The sequence below is a fragment of the Hyaena hyaena genome, unplaced genomic scaffold (genome assembly GCF_003009895.1).
Source record: "Hyaena hyaena isolate Hyena2069 unplaced genomic scaffold, ASM300989v1 scaffold_9, whole genome shotgun sequence".
NCBI lineage: Eukaryota > Metazoa > Chordata > Mammalia > Carnivora > Hyaenidae > Hyaena > Hyaena hyaena.
Genome location: NW_024080641.1, coordinates 1,911,502 through 1,924,110, shown reverse-complemented (window position 1 = coordinate 1,924,110; position 12,609 = coordinate 1,911,502). Strand labels below are relative to the sequence as shown.

At 55.7% G+C, this 12,609-nt stretch overlaps 2 protein-coding genes across 3 annotated transcripts; both read left to right on the top strand.

The window, feature by feature from the left end:
* The first annotated feature begins 4,376 nt into the window (after positions 1 to 4,376).
* On the top strand, positions 4,377 to 8,082 carry BAX (BCL2 associated X, apoptosis regulator). Of its 2 annotated transcripts, XM_039249953.1 has the most exons (6): positions 4,377 to 4,478; positions 5,056 to 5,107; positions 5,199 to 5,345; positions 5,725 to 5,860; positions 7,340 to 7,444; positions 7,894 to 8,006. In XM_039249953.1, the coding sequence occupies exons 1-6, from the start codon at positions 4,445 to 4,447 to the stop codon at positions 7,996 to 7,998; spliced, it is 579 nt and encodes a 192-aa protein (XP_039105884.1). In that variant the 5' UTR covers positions 4,377 to 4,444; the 3' UTR covers positions 7,999 to 8,006. The 2 variants fall into 2 exon arrangements, with proteins under 2 accessions (XP_039105884.1, XP_039105889.1); XM_039249958.1 differs by lacking the exon at positions 5,056 to 5,107 and having other exon boundaries at positions 4,413 to 4,478; positions 7,894 to 8,082.
* A 2,677-nt stretch (positions 8,083 to 10,759) lies between these two features.
* Positions 10,760 to 12,249, top strand: FTL (ferritin light chain). Its single transcript, XM_039250111.1, has 4 exons — positions 10,760 to 11,082; positions 11,252 to 11,398; positions 11,668 to 11,793; positions 11,916 to 12,249. The coding sequence occupies exons 1-4, from the start codon at positions 10,981 to 10,983 to the stop codon at positions 12,066 to 12,068; spliced, it is 528 nt and encodes a 175-aa protein (XP_039106042.1). The 5' UTR covers positions 10,760 to 10,980; the 3' UTR covers positions 12,069 to 12,249.
* The last annotated feature ends 360 nt before the right edge of the window (positions 12,250 to 12,609 follow it).

Sequence of the window (12,609 nt, the reverse complement as noted above, 5' to 3'; positions counted from 1 at the left end):
TGCCACGTGAATAGGTTCTGGCCAATGGGATGTGTGCAGCATCTGAGTTATGGCCTTTTATAGGCAAAGAGGATGGCCTCCCTTTCAACCTCTCCTTTCCTGGGACTGGAGTAGAGATGCGTCGGGCATTGGCGCGTCCATCTTCCACTGAGAGAGGGAAGCCATGTGTTGCAGATGGTGGAGAGAAGGAGAGAAGAAAAACACGATCATGGAGCAAGGCAGGCCCCGAGATCTGCAGGGCGAGTTGGCAAACTGAAGACCCAGGAGGGCCGATGTTCAGTTCCAGCCCAAGTCCACAGGCCTGAGTACCAGGACAGCTGATGGCATAGGTCTCATCAGAAGGCAAGCAGCTGGAGATGCAGGAAAAAAGCCCATGTCCGAGGTGCAAGGCAGGCAGAAAGAATTCTTTCTCCCTCTGAGGAGGGTCAGCCTTCCTCCGATTGGATGGGCTCGCCTACATTAGGGAGCATGGTTTGCTTTCCTAAGTCACCGATTTAAATTTTTTAAATGTTTTTAGTTATTTTTGAGAGAATGAGAGAGAGAGAGAGAGACAGCATGAGCAGGGGAGGATCAGAGAGAGAGGGAGACACAGAATCTAAAGCAAGCTCCAGGGGCGCCTGGGTGGCTTAGTCGGTTAAGCGTCCAACTTTCGCGTGGGTCATGATCTCGCGGTTTGTGGGTTCGAGCCCCGCGTCGGGCTCTGTGCTGACTGCCAGCTCAGAGCCTGGAGCCTGTTTCAGTCTGTGACTCCCTCTCTCTCTGACCCTCCCCTGCTCATGCTGTCTCTATCTCTCTCCTAGAAATAAATAAAACATTAAAAAAAAAATTTTAAAGCAAGCTGCAGGCTCTGAGCTAGCTGTTAGCACAGAGCCCGACGTGGGGCTCGAACCCAAGAACTGTGAGATCATGACCCGAGCTGAAGCCGGCTGCCTAACCGACTGAACCACCCAGGCACCCCCCAGGTCACCAATTTAAATGTTAATCTCACCCAAAACACCTCCCAGAAACACCCAGAATGTGTTCGACCAGATATCTGGGCCCAGTCAAGTCGACATAGAAAATTAAGCAGGCAGTTCCTGACACCAGAAATTCACTCCCTGTTAATGTCACCAAGGACTGCATGTTCTTGGACTGTTTCTACGCGAGAGGTCAGTAAATTTCATTGTTATGTAAGCAACTCTTACATTAGCCCTTGAGAAAGCAGCTGAACTGGTGTGCCACTTTCCATTTTTCCAGAGATATCTCCTGTCCCCACTTACTTGCCCCATTAAAAGTTGGAGTCTAGAGGAGCCGGGGTTGCTCAGTTGGTTAAGCATCTGACTTTGGCTCGGTCATGCATGATCTCACGGTTCGTGGGTTCGGGCTCCGTGTCGGGCTCTGCGGACAGCTCAGAGCCTGGAACCTGCTTCACATTCTTTGTCTCCCTCTCTCTCTGCTCCTCCCCCTCTCACACACTCTCTCTCTTAAAAATAAAAGAAATAAAAAATAAACTAAATAAAAAGAGGTGGAGTCTGCTTAGTCTCAGCTTAGGTCTTGCTCTCAGGGTCACGAGTTCAAGCCCTGCATTGGACTCTGCGCTGGGTGCGGCGCTTACTTAAAAAACAAAAAAAAAAAACAAAAAAAAACACGGGGAGCTGGAGTCTAGTTCCTCTTCCCTGAAAATGGAGCTCATGACTCACCCCACTTGTAACCCTTGCAACACGGATGCTGCATGACTAGTGAGGCTGGGGGGAAGACAGTACAATTTCTTCCTTGTTCCCAGAAATACTCTTGAAACCTTTGGCCATCATGCCAGTAGTTCAGCTGTCCTGAAGCCACCAAGCCACGAGAAAGCTCAGACGAACCCATACAGAAACTACATAGGAAGCCTTGAGACTCCGCTCAATGAGCAGGTCCCGACCACCTTGGCCTATTCCCGTTCTAGCTCCAGCTGCTGTCTGAAAACAATGAGCAGCCCCAGCTAAGCCCTTCCCAATGCCATTACCCACAGGCCTATGCAAGATAAGATGTTGCTTGTGGCTTTAAGCTGCTAACTCTCTGGGCTGATTTGTTACCCAGCAGTAGCTAACCAGAAGAAATGCGATCAGAATTTTTATGACATGAGAGATGGATTCATTAAATGTCTAAGCAATAGTGGAACCCCCAAATCCCAGCCATTATCCTCCACCCCAGAAAATTTCCTAGGTCAGTCACCAGAGCCCTCTGTCCCTGAATAACTTAGTGCCACAATGTTATTCCTCTCTTCCACTGCCCTTACTTGCTGCACAAAGGGTTCCTCCTTTCCTGGCATGGGGAGGGGCAAAGAGAGAGGGAGAGACAGAATCTGAAGCAGGTTCCAGGTTCCAAGCCGTTGGCACAGAGCCCTATGTGGGGCTCGAACTCATGAACCACGAGATGATGACCTGAGCTGAAGTTGGACGCATAACCAACTGAGCCACCCAGGCACCCTGAACCTGCAGTAACTCTTACCAGTTAACTCTGGAAATCACACTGTCATTTCCACAATATCTTATTGGTCACACTGGTTAGCCCTATTGAGTGTGGGAGGGCCCTACACAGGGGCATGAATTCACCTGAAGACTATAATAATCATTGGGGACCATCTTGGAGGAGGGTTTCACAGTTCCAATGTAGCTTCCTTGTTACTCTAAACAGTTTTGACTTCAGAATGAGCTAAAAAGTTTTCAGGGGCCCCTGGGTGGCTCAGGTAATCATCCAACTCTTGATTTCGGCTCAGGTCATGATCGCAAAGTTGGGGGATCAAGCCCTGTGTGGAGCCCGCTTGAGATTCTCTCCCTCCCCCACTCATGCTCTCAGTCTCTCAAAAAAAAAAAAATCAAATAAATAAAATAAAAAGTTTTCTCCCTCTTGCTCAATGGCCGCACTGTTTAGAGGTCAGCACTAAAAGCCCTTTCTCCTCTTCTTTGTAATTAAGACAAAGGCAGGGCTAATTCATTGGGCTGAAATAACAGGCGCAGATGAAGCGAGCTTCAAAGTTAATAGGAAACACTATTTCCCCCAAGGACATGTCTTCTTACAGAGAAACTTTGTTCCCTAAAATCGTAGTGTTGAACATTTCCATCAGTAAAAATGAAACATCCCACTCTTGCCTGTAGGCGTTTGACACAGAGTAGCAGCCTCAATTTCCAATCCAGGTGCAGAGCCTCACATAATGGATTTAGGGACCACTCCACATCTAGATTCACCTTGTGATCTCCAAGACCTCCAAGACCCCGGTTCCTCGTCACACTCTGTGCCTGGTGTTGCCCTACCCTTCCTGCAAATCCTGTAAGAACTCTACCTTTTCCTTTATTTTATTTTTTTACTGTTTTATTTATTTCTGAGAGAGTGAGAGAGGCAGCGTAAGCAGCAGAGGGTCAGAGAGGGCGGGAGATACAGAATCTAAAGCAGGCTCCAGGCTCTGAGCTGGCTGTCAGCACAGAGCCCGACGCGGGGCTCGAACCCACGAACCGTGAGATCATGACCTGAGCCGAAGTTGGACGCTTAACCGACTGAGCCACCCAGGCGCCCCTGAACTCTACCTTCTCCTTTGTCGAAATGCCCCATGGTTTCTCTCTTCCGTGGTCTCCATCATCGCAAATGGTCAATAAACTTGACTTTGTCAGACTATGTTCCTCTGGTGTTAGGCTGATGTGTAATCTTCTATTGCTATGGCTCCCAGCCACCCTTAGGACAGAGATCCCTTCTCTTATATGCTCCCCCCACTTCATTATCTGACCCCAATCTATTTTCGAATCCGAATTCTCCTGCCCTCTTCCTTTCTTTTTAAAAGGAGATATGATTTCCACGCAGTAAAGTGCTCATTTCATACGTACCGCTCCATGAAGTTTTCAACATATGTATCCCCGACTGATCACCACGTAGATCAAGATACAACACATTTCAGGCACCCCGGGAGCCTGCCTTGGGGCCCCTTCCCTGTTCATACCCTGCCAACCGGCCGCCACAGATTCGTTTTGCCAAGTTTTGAACTTCGTATTCCTTTTATTTTCACAAAAACAACTCAGACTCTAACCGTCTAAAACGTCCTGCCTCAATGAATGGTATTTTGGCCTCCGATGTTCCTTCTGCCCTGGGAAGGGCTTCGGTTGCATCCGAAACTTCTGAAAATACTGCACGAATGAACGAATGAATGAAAGTTACAGCTGCGACTGAATACTGGGCGGGTGGAAACGCGCCACGACCGGTTCTCACCTGGAGGCTCTGATTTGATAGTCACGTGACAGGGGCCCAGGCTCCCCAAGCCGCCGAGGCAGGTGCCGTCACGTGACCCGACAGCCCTGCGGGGCGATCGCCGGCGGGCAGCCATTTTGCGGGGCGGTCACGTGAGAGGACGCACGTTCAGCGGGGCGCTCACGTGACCAGGGGCGTGCTGCGGCCGCCCGGGCGGACCCGGCGAGAGGCGGCGGCGGGAGCGGCGGTGATGGACGGGTCCGGGGAGCAACCCAGAGGCGGGGGTGAGGCGGGAGGCAGACGGGCGGGAGGAGGGCGAGCCCCCTCGCCGGCCAGCCCCACGATATCCTCCTGCCGGTCTCGGGGCCGTGCGATCTCGAAGCACTCCGGGGCAGAAACTCCCGGATCGGGCGCTGCCAGCTTCCAGCCCCCTCCCTCCCCGGGGGTCCCCGGCTCTCTGGCCTCGGCTCTCCGATCCCTTCCTGTCTGGTGCTCTCGGACCCCCGAGAAGCTGGAGACCCCAGAACCCAAGCCCCGGGGCAGGCCCGGGCTTGTCGCCGGCACCACTTCCTGGTGGGAGGGGCGGGTCTCTCCTCTGCCCCCTCAGGCCAGGGGTCGGGATGCTCAAAGCGTTCCCTCAGCCTCCTCCCCCGGAAGAACGCAGGATACAGGCCGAGGCTCCCGGCCTTTTTCTCCATCAGGGACTCAGATGTCCGGGCCCCTAGGCACTATATCTACCAGGGACACCGAAATGCAGGACCCCTTAAGGCTGCCCTCCCTCAGAGATCATGAGCCGCCCCAGTTCCCTGGATCCCCTAGGACCCAAGAGTCCAGGCACCTCTTCCCTCCTTTCTCCTCTAGGGCCCACCAGCTCTGAGCAGATCATGAAGACAGGGGCCCTTTTGCTTCAGGGGTGAGTTTGAGGTGTGATTATTGCCGAGCGGATTGGAGGAGTGATGCCCCATTCTGATTCTGCACCCCCCCCCACTCCCTTCCCACTCTAGTTTCATCCAAGATCGCGCAGGGCGAATGGGGGGAGAGACACCCGAGCTGGCCCTGGAGCAGGCGCCCCAGGACGCGTCCACCAAGAAGCTGAGCGAGTGTCTCAAGCGCATCGGAGATGAACTGGACAGTAACATGGAGCTGCAGAGGTGCGGCCCCTGGGCCCCAGGAATCCAGCCACTGGTCCCCTTCTCCCTCACATCCCCGGAGGCCCCTCTTCCCCTGGGCCTGGAGTTCAGATCCACAGTCTGCTGCTCCCTCGGACCCACGCGTCCGGGGCCCACCTCTCTACTCAGCTCCCTGGCCGAGAAGCCCTTCGTCCTCCAGGATACTGGAACCTTCCCTCAGGGAGTCGTTTTCACCACCTTCCTAATTGTCCGTCTTGCCCCTTTCCCTCAGGGCGGCCCCTTCTTTTCCGTGACAGCCTAACACGCCTCCTTTTCCTCGTCTGGTGTGAGGCGGACGCCAGAGTCTCCACCATGCTCTGCCTGGCCTTCCCTCGGCAGCGCTGCCTTCTCTTTCCTGCAGGATGATCGCAGCCGTGGACACAGACTCCCCCCGCGAGGTCTTTTTCCGAGTGGCAGCGGAGATGTTTTCTGATGGCAACTTCAACTGGGGCCGGGTGGTTGCCCTTTTCTACTTTGCCAGCAAACTGGTGCTCAAGGTGGGCGGCCGCCGGGCAGTGAACCCCGAGGGATGCTCCGCTCAGACCTAGAAGGACCTGGGAGTCGTGAGGTCACCCCCTGTGGCAGCCCGCTAAGCGCAAAGGGAACAGAGAGGGCAACGGGCTGGTTTGGGGGCCCCTTCAGTTACTCCTGCGGCCAACATTTTTTAGGCCCGCTGTGTGCCCGACCCGAGACGCGGCACCCAACAAATCGGCTAGGTCCCTGCTCTGGTGGAGCCCACGGTATCTGAGGAGTGCTGAGAAAAGCAGACTAGGATGATGTCATTGTGCAAAGTGGGGGGGAAAGACTTCTAAGAGGGGATGACCTCAAAGGCAAAGTTGCAGCGATCTATGAAGATCGGGGAAGAGGCACCTGGTAGCGGCCACAGCAAGTGCAAAGGCCCTGAGGCAGGCCCAAGGCTGATGCGTTGAGCGCAGTGGGGGGGGGCGGGCAATGGGTGGGAAATGAGAGGAGATCGCAAGGGGTCCGCCGGGGCCCTGCGAGGATGTTAGCTTTGCTCCGAGTGAGATGCGAGTGACTGGCTGGTTCGAAACAGGAGCGTGGGGCCACCTGATTGATAAATCTAAAGGAATATTCTAGCAAGCAAAATGTTAATTGTACAACCTAGGCTGCAGGCGTATGGCTATGCACCGTAAAATTCTTTTAACCTTTCTATCATAAGTTTGTCATGGTAAGACGTGGGGGGAGCAGAAGCCCAACAGTTTTCTTCTGGCCACTGTGGGTAGAAGAGAAAGATTATGGAGCAGAACCTGGGGAGTTGGGAAGGAGGCCCCTCTAACAGTCCTGCTGCTGACCAGATGCTGGTGGTAGCTGTGGAAGCAGGGGTGGGGCAGATTTCTTAATGTGTTTGCCAGATTGAACTGATGGGGCTTGAATGTTGGAGGTGAGGAGGACAGCAGGGAAGAAGCAGCCGGACAGAGGGTGGGAAGGGGAAGTTCAGGTCTTTGGAGAGTCACGGGCAGGGGGGTATGGCTGGTCCTGCCTAGTGTGAAGGTCAGAAAACCCCTCTCTGGAGAATGACGTCAGACCTGACATCAGAGCTTTGAGGGAGGAGTAAAAATTTGCTTGGTTGAAGCCTGTTTAGGTAGAAGAATCAGCATGTGCAAAGGTCCTGAGGCAGGGAAGAGTTGGTGGGAATGAAGATGTGGAAGAAGGTAAATGAGACACAGAAAAGAAGTGGAAAATTGGAATGCGATCAAGTCAGAGCCTTCATACAGGGCCTTATGGGCTGAGCTATGCCTTTTGGTCTTTACCACCTGGGGAGCCATGGAAGGTATGTGAGCAGGGCAGTTGACAGTAAAAAGATCCAGTTAATTTATGAAGCTCGTTCTGATTATGAACGGAAAAGAGGCTGCAGTGGGGCAGGAGGGGAGGCAGAGGTGAGAAAGGCATCGGGCCACTGTCCCCAGACAGTGGGGGCAAGGCTCAATCCCTAAGGCCTATTCCGCTCCCTGCAGGCCCTGTGTACCAAGGTGCCCGAGCTGATCAGGACCATCATGGGCTGGACCCTGGACTTCCTTCGAGAGCGGCTGCTGGGCTGGATCCAGGACCAGGGTGGTTGGGTGAGGCCCCTCACCCCCCTCCCCTGCTGCTGAGACCCCCGAGTCCTCCTGAGCCCAACACAGTGTTGCCTCCCTGACTCTGGATCATCAGATGGGGTCTATAATGCATTTCCTCACATGTCTGATCAACTCCTGGTAGTCGTCTGGTTCCCACTGACCTCTTGGTGACCTCTGACCTCTTGGTGACCTCTGACCTCTCAGTGACCCCTGACCTAAGTAGTATCTGCTATTCTCCCCCCTCCCTGTGCCTCCACTTTCCCTGGAATCCGTCAGGATTTTTGAAAACCCTCCAACCCCAGCTCTTTCAGTATCCATTAATCTTAGGCCCTTGCCCCCACTCGTGCCCTTTGACCTCTCGCTGGCCCCTCTTCCTTCCTGATTCCTCATGTGCTGGCTCAGGGGGTCCCCCTTGGCCCAGCTCCTGAAGTGACTGGTGTGTCTGTCTACAGGACGGCCTCCTCTCCTACTTTGGGACACCCACGTGGCAGACAGTGACCATCTTTGTGGCCGGAGTGCTGACCGCGTCGCTCACCATCTGGAAAAAGATGGGCTGAGGCCACCAGCTGCCTTGGACTGTGTCTTTTCTGCATAAATTATGGCATTTTTCCGGGAGGGGTGGGGATTGGGGACCCTGGGCATTTTTCTTACTTTTGTAATTATTGGGGGGGGTGGAGGGGAGTGGTCCGGGGGGGGTCAATAAACCTCTTTCGGGCCACACTTCGGAGTCTGAGTCACTGAGCCCCCTCCCTGGCTGCCATGGAGACCAGGCTTCCTGTGCTGACAAATCTTTTGAAGGAGCCCAGCGCCCTCTGGGTTGGTGAAGTTAGGTCTCCACTCTGCCCTCCAAGAGCCCGTGGTTGTGAGGGGACCGAAGAGCACTTGTGTTGAAGCCTATAGCAGTGGCGCGTCCCAGGCCCCAGGCTGCAAGGGGCGAGACGTCAGGCAGGCAGCGGAGCCCGGGCTGTAGGGCAGGGCAGCAGGCTCTGAGGAACAATGCCTCGGAAGTTTCCACCATATGGGAGCAGAGGAAGTTGTCCACTTACCGAGGTGGAGAATGGGGGGGCAGGGCGGCAGGACTCGGGGCTCTAGAGCGTGTGGGGAAGCTACTGGAGGTCAGAAGGCTGGGACCAGAAGGGCCAAGGGACAGGTCAAGGCCTGGACTTGTGCTATGTGGCCCGAGAGGAGGGGACAGGGCTGGATGGCGGGGGAGGGGGGCTAGTAACACTGGGTGGGGCCTCCCAGAGAACGGGCCCCAGGGCCCCAGTAAAGATCGTGCTGACTGGACACAGAAGAGGAAATCCGAGCCTGAAATCACTTATTACAGGGTCTTTCTGTCTCTTGTCTTCCCCCGTCCCCTCTCTACCCCTCACCCCTAAAATCTGGGTCCTTCAAATCATCCCCCTTCATCTTCCTCTACCTGTGGGCATTTCCAAAGCCGGCCCTCTCTGCAAGCGCGACCTGGCGACCTGGCGGAGGCCAAAGGTCTTGAGGCTGAGGTATGAAATTTGGTGAATGAGTAACTCAGGCCCCATTGTGACTGTGTGCCTGGGGCAACCGCCCCTCCCCCAGAGACACCAAGTCTGGGGAGAGCTGTCAGCTAGATGAGATAGCAGTGAAGGGAGACTGAGTCACCGCCCAGAGAGAGGGGACAACATGGCCGCAGGCGGGAGGAGCCCAGGGAAAACGGCAAAGGAACTGAAGAGACAGTAAGCTGCGGAGACAAAGCACTCTCGAGGTGGCACCCTGGGGGTGGGGGTGGGGGGCAGGCTTGGATCCCCGCCAGGTACAGTTCCCGGGGTCCCAGCCAGTCAGCAGTCTGGCGGGACATGAGGTCAGTCGTGGCCCCACCCCGTCCCCCCGCCTGAGACCCTTACCGCTGAGCTCAGCATGACTCAGCACGGCTGCTCTCCGGGTCACTGGCCCACGGGCACCTCGAAGACCCCAGATACCAGCCTCCTCCAGTGTCCCCTGAGTTGGAGTCAGGGGACACCTTGCCTGGGCTGCTTGGAGTGCCCCCCACCCGCCGCCCCCTGCAAAGCGGGCCTCAGTGGCTTTAGCTCCCCGGCTCAGCCCGCTGGCTACCTCCATGAGGGCACTGAAATAGGTTCAAGTTCCTGTCTTTGTCTCCTTAACCCCCCCCCCCCCCCCGCATCGACCCCGATGGGTAGCTCCTTGAGGGCAGATTCCTGGTTTGAGCAAGCTCTGCCTCCGGACGCCAGCCTGGAACGGACACACTTAAAAAATGCACATCCCATCCACAGGCCCTCAGACGCTCCTTGTTTCCCCAGGACCCAGGGCTTCTCTTTGTGACTCTGAAGAAGCATGGGTTAGGCGAGATGGGGACAATGGAACAGACACTGCTTCAGAGCCAAAGAGAATTCCAAGTCTCTGGCCACCCTCAGAAGAGTCCCCAGGAAATGCAGCCTCACAGAGACCCCAAAGCTTGAGTGTCATTCCCCCAAGATACTCCAAGTGGCCCAATCTTTCAAAGGGTCCAAAGGGCTCTCCAAGCCCCCCTACCTCTTAGAAAAGCCCCTACTAGGCTTCCAGAAGCACCCCTCTCCCGTGTTATGGGAGGGACGAAGGGGGGAGGACCCCAAGAGCAACTGTCCTTTTAATCTTGCAGATCACTTCATGAGCCTAAAGACCCCCAACCCTCCTGAGGGAAGATTCCAGAAAGTATAGACTTCCATTGTCAGCTCTAGGGCTGCAGAAATTGCCAATCTTTGAGTGAACCCCAGGGCCCCGGGGCCCTCTATCAACCCAGCTATCAGAGGGATACCCCAAGATTCCAGAAATATCTCACCGCACAGCCTTCCAAACTTCTTAATGATCCAGGGACCCCTTATCTTCCAGAGCAAACCCCAGTCATCTGGAGATATCCGCACCTCTGAGGAACCTCCAGGGCGCCAGAAAGATCCATGCTCTTAAGACACAACCCCAGAATCCAACCTAAATTTCCTGAGACAGTCCCAAGGCCCCAGAATCATAATTTTCCAGGGCTCCCAGTGTCCTCATTAATCTTACATCTACCAGAGAGACTCCCCCCCCCTCCCCCCAAGAATCCCTTGACTGTCCAGAATCAGCCCCAGGACCCTTGCACCCGTAACCTCCCCACCCCCATTTCCCCATTTCACAACAGCCTCGCGCACTGGCGCGTGACTTCCCCACCTCTGGGCGGGCGTCTGGGACTCCTATCAACTCGGATTGGTCAAGTGCGGGCTCCAGGCCCCGCCTCCCAACACCGCAGATTGGCCGATCGCGCCCCCTGAACGCCCCACCTCCGAGGGCCCGCGCGCTATAAAAGAAGCCGCCTCGGCCACGGCCTTTCTCAGTGCGCTCGGCGGTCCTGCGGATCTGTCTCTTGCTTCAACAGTGTTTGGACGGAACAGACCCAGGGACGCCCCTACTACCAGCATCCGACCACCCTCCAACCTTTTTTCCAGTCGCAACCTTCGGAGCCATCGTCTTGCCCACCCTCCGCCTTCGGGACCAGCCAACACCCGATTTTCAACTTAACTCATTACCGATCAACCATGACCTCCCAGATTCGTCAGAATTATTCCACCGAGGTGGAGGCCGCCGTCAACCGTCTGGTCAACGTGCATCTGCGGGCCTCCTACACCTACCTCTCTCTGGTGAGGGTCCCCGGGACGCCCCCAGCCCAAGTTTCCCCCAAGTGCGTACCTCTGGCCCTCTGCGCACGCGCTGGCTTTCTTTGTCCCGTTGGGTAGTCGGGGGGCGGAGTCGAGCGCCTGGCCAGCCTTTCTTCCCTCTAACCCGTGTTCGCGCCATCTCTTCCCGCAGGGCTTCTATTTCGACCGTGACGATGTGGCTCTGGAGGGCGTGGGCCACTTCTTCCGCGAGTTGGCTGAGGAGAAGCGGGAGGGCGCTGAGCGTCTCCTGAAGATGCAAAACCAGCGTGGCGGCCGCGCCCTCTTCCAGGACGTGCAGGTAAATAGCGTGCGGGCCGCGGACTACATATCCCAGCAGCCCGTGCGTGCGCGTAGCGGGTTAGGCACCGCGTGGGCTTCTGGGTGATAGCGTTCTTGTTTGTTTGGCTCAAAATGGAGGCGCCCCATGTTTGCCCAAAGACGTAGGTGTCCACACCGCAATGTGGTTTCTTCGCATGGGGAGTTGTAAGAGACTGGGGGTGATAGAGGCGGATCTTAGACGGCTTTGCCACGTATGTACTAGTCCTGAGCCCTCCGTCGTCTGTACAGAAGCCGTCCCAAGATGAGTGGGGTAAAACTCTGGACGCCATGGAAGCCGCCCTGCTTCTGGAGAAGAACTTGAACAAGGACCTTTTGGATCTGCATGCCTTGGGTTCTGCCCGCGGAGACCCCCATGTGAGTACCCCATCCACCCCATCCACATGTAATTGGAGGCAGTTTTCCTTTTGGGCCTCGTTTGCCCACCGATCGCACCGTTAATGTGGAAATGCAATATTCTCTCCTCTCCTGCTCCTCAGCTCTGTGACTTCTTGGAGAATCACTTTCTAGATGAGGAGGTGAAACTCCTCAAGAAGATGGGCGACCACCTGACTAATCTCCGCAGGCTCTCCGGCCCCCAGGCTGGGCTGGGCGAGTATCTCTTCGAGAGGCTCACCCTCAAGCACGACTAGAAGCCTCTGGAGCCCCTGGAGCCCGGCAGCCTCTGAGAGGGTCCCTCTGGCATCCCCCCCCCCGGTGCCAGGGCTTGTGCCTAAGTTTCTCCTTGCAGCCACGAGGCAGCTTTTTCACCCTGGAGCCCTCTCCCAAGCCGTGGACCAAATGAAACCAATAAAGCTTTTTGCAGCAACTGGTGCTTTTGGGTGTGTGTCGTGTGTGATGGTGTGGGAAGTGAAGTGGTACCGATGTTCACGAGGCTCCTAGCTGGACTGCCCCGGCAGAGAGAGGTCTTGGCCCCTGGCCCCACATCGTTGCTGTTCTGGAAGGCCAGGTCTTCCCCAGGTGGTGGGGCTCAGCCCAGAAATGGGATGTGAAACTTGGGGCTGGAAGAACCTTGAGGCTTAGCAGGCAGCAACTGGGTCCAGGCTACAGAACTATGAACTTTGACACCTCCCCCCCCCTCCCCGTCCCTTCTGCTTCTGGTAGAATCTGAAGAGGAAATGACTCCTGGACACCTGTTCTGACCTGTTACTTCTCTCCACACGTTGGTGGCCG

Excerpts from the sequence above, each read along its gene's own strand:
- BAX (XM_039249953.1), top strand. The coding sequence starts at position 4,445 with ATGGACGGGTCCGGGGAGCAACCCAGAGGCGGGG. Across the intron at positions 5,346-5,724 it reads AGTAACATGGAGCTGCAGAG|GATGATCGCAGCCGTGGACA; the intron begins GTGCGGCCCCTG and ends TCTTTCCTGCAG. Across the intron at positions 5,861-7,339 it reads CCAGCAAACTGGTGCTCAAG|GCCCTGTGTACCAAGGTGCC; the intron begins GTGGGCGGCCGC and ends CGCTCCCTGCAG.
- FTL (XM_039250111.1), top strand. The coding sequence starts at position 10,981 with ATGACCTCCCAGATTCGTCAGAATTATTCCACCGAGGTGGAGGCCGCC. Across the intron at positions 11,399-11,667 it reads CCCTCTTCCAGGACGTGCAG|AAGCCGTCCCAAGATGAGTG; the intron begins GTAAATAGCGTG and ends TCGTCTGTACAG. Across the intron at positions 11,794-11,915 it reads CTGCCCGCGGAGACCCCCAT|CTCTGTGACTTCTTGGAGAA; the intron begins GTGAGTACCCCA and ends CCTGCTCCTCAG.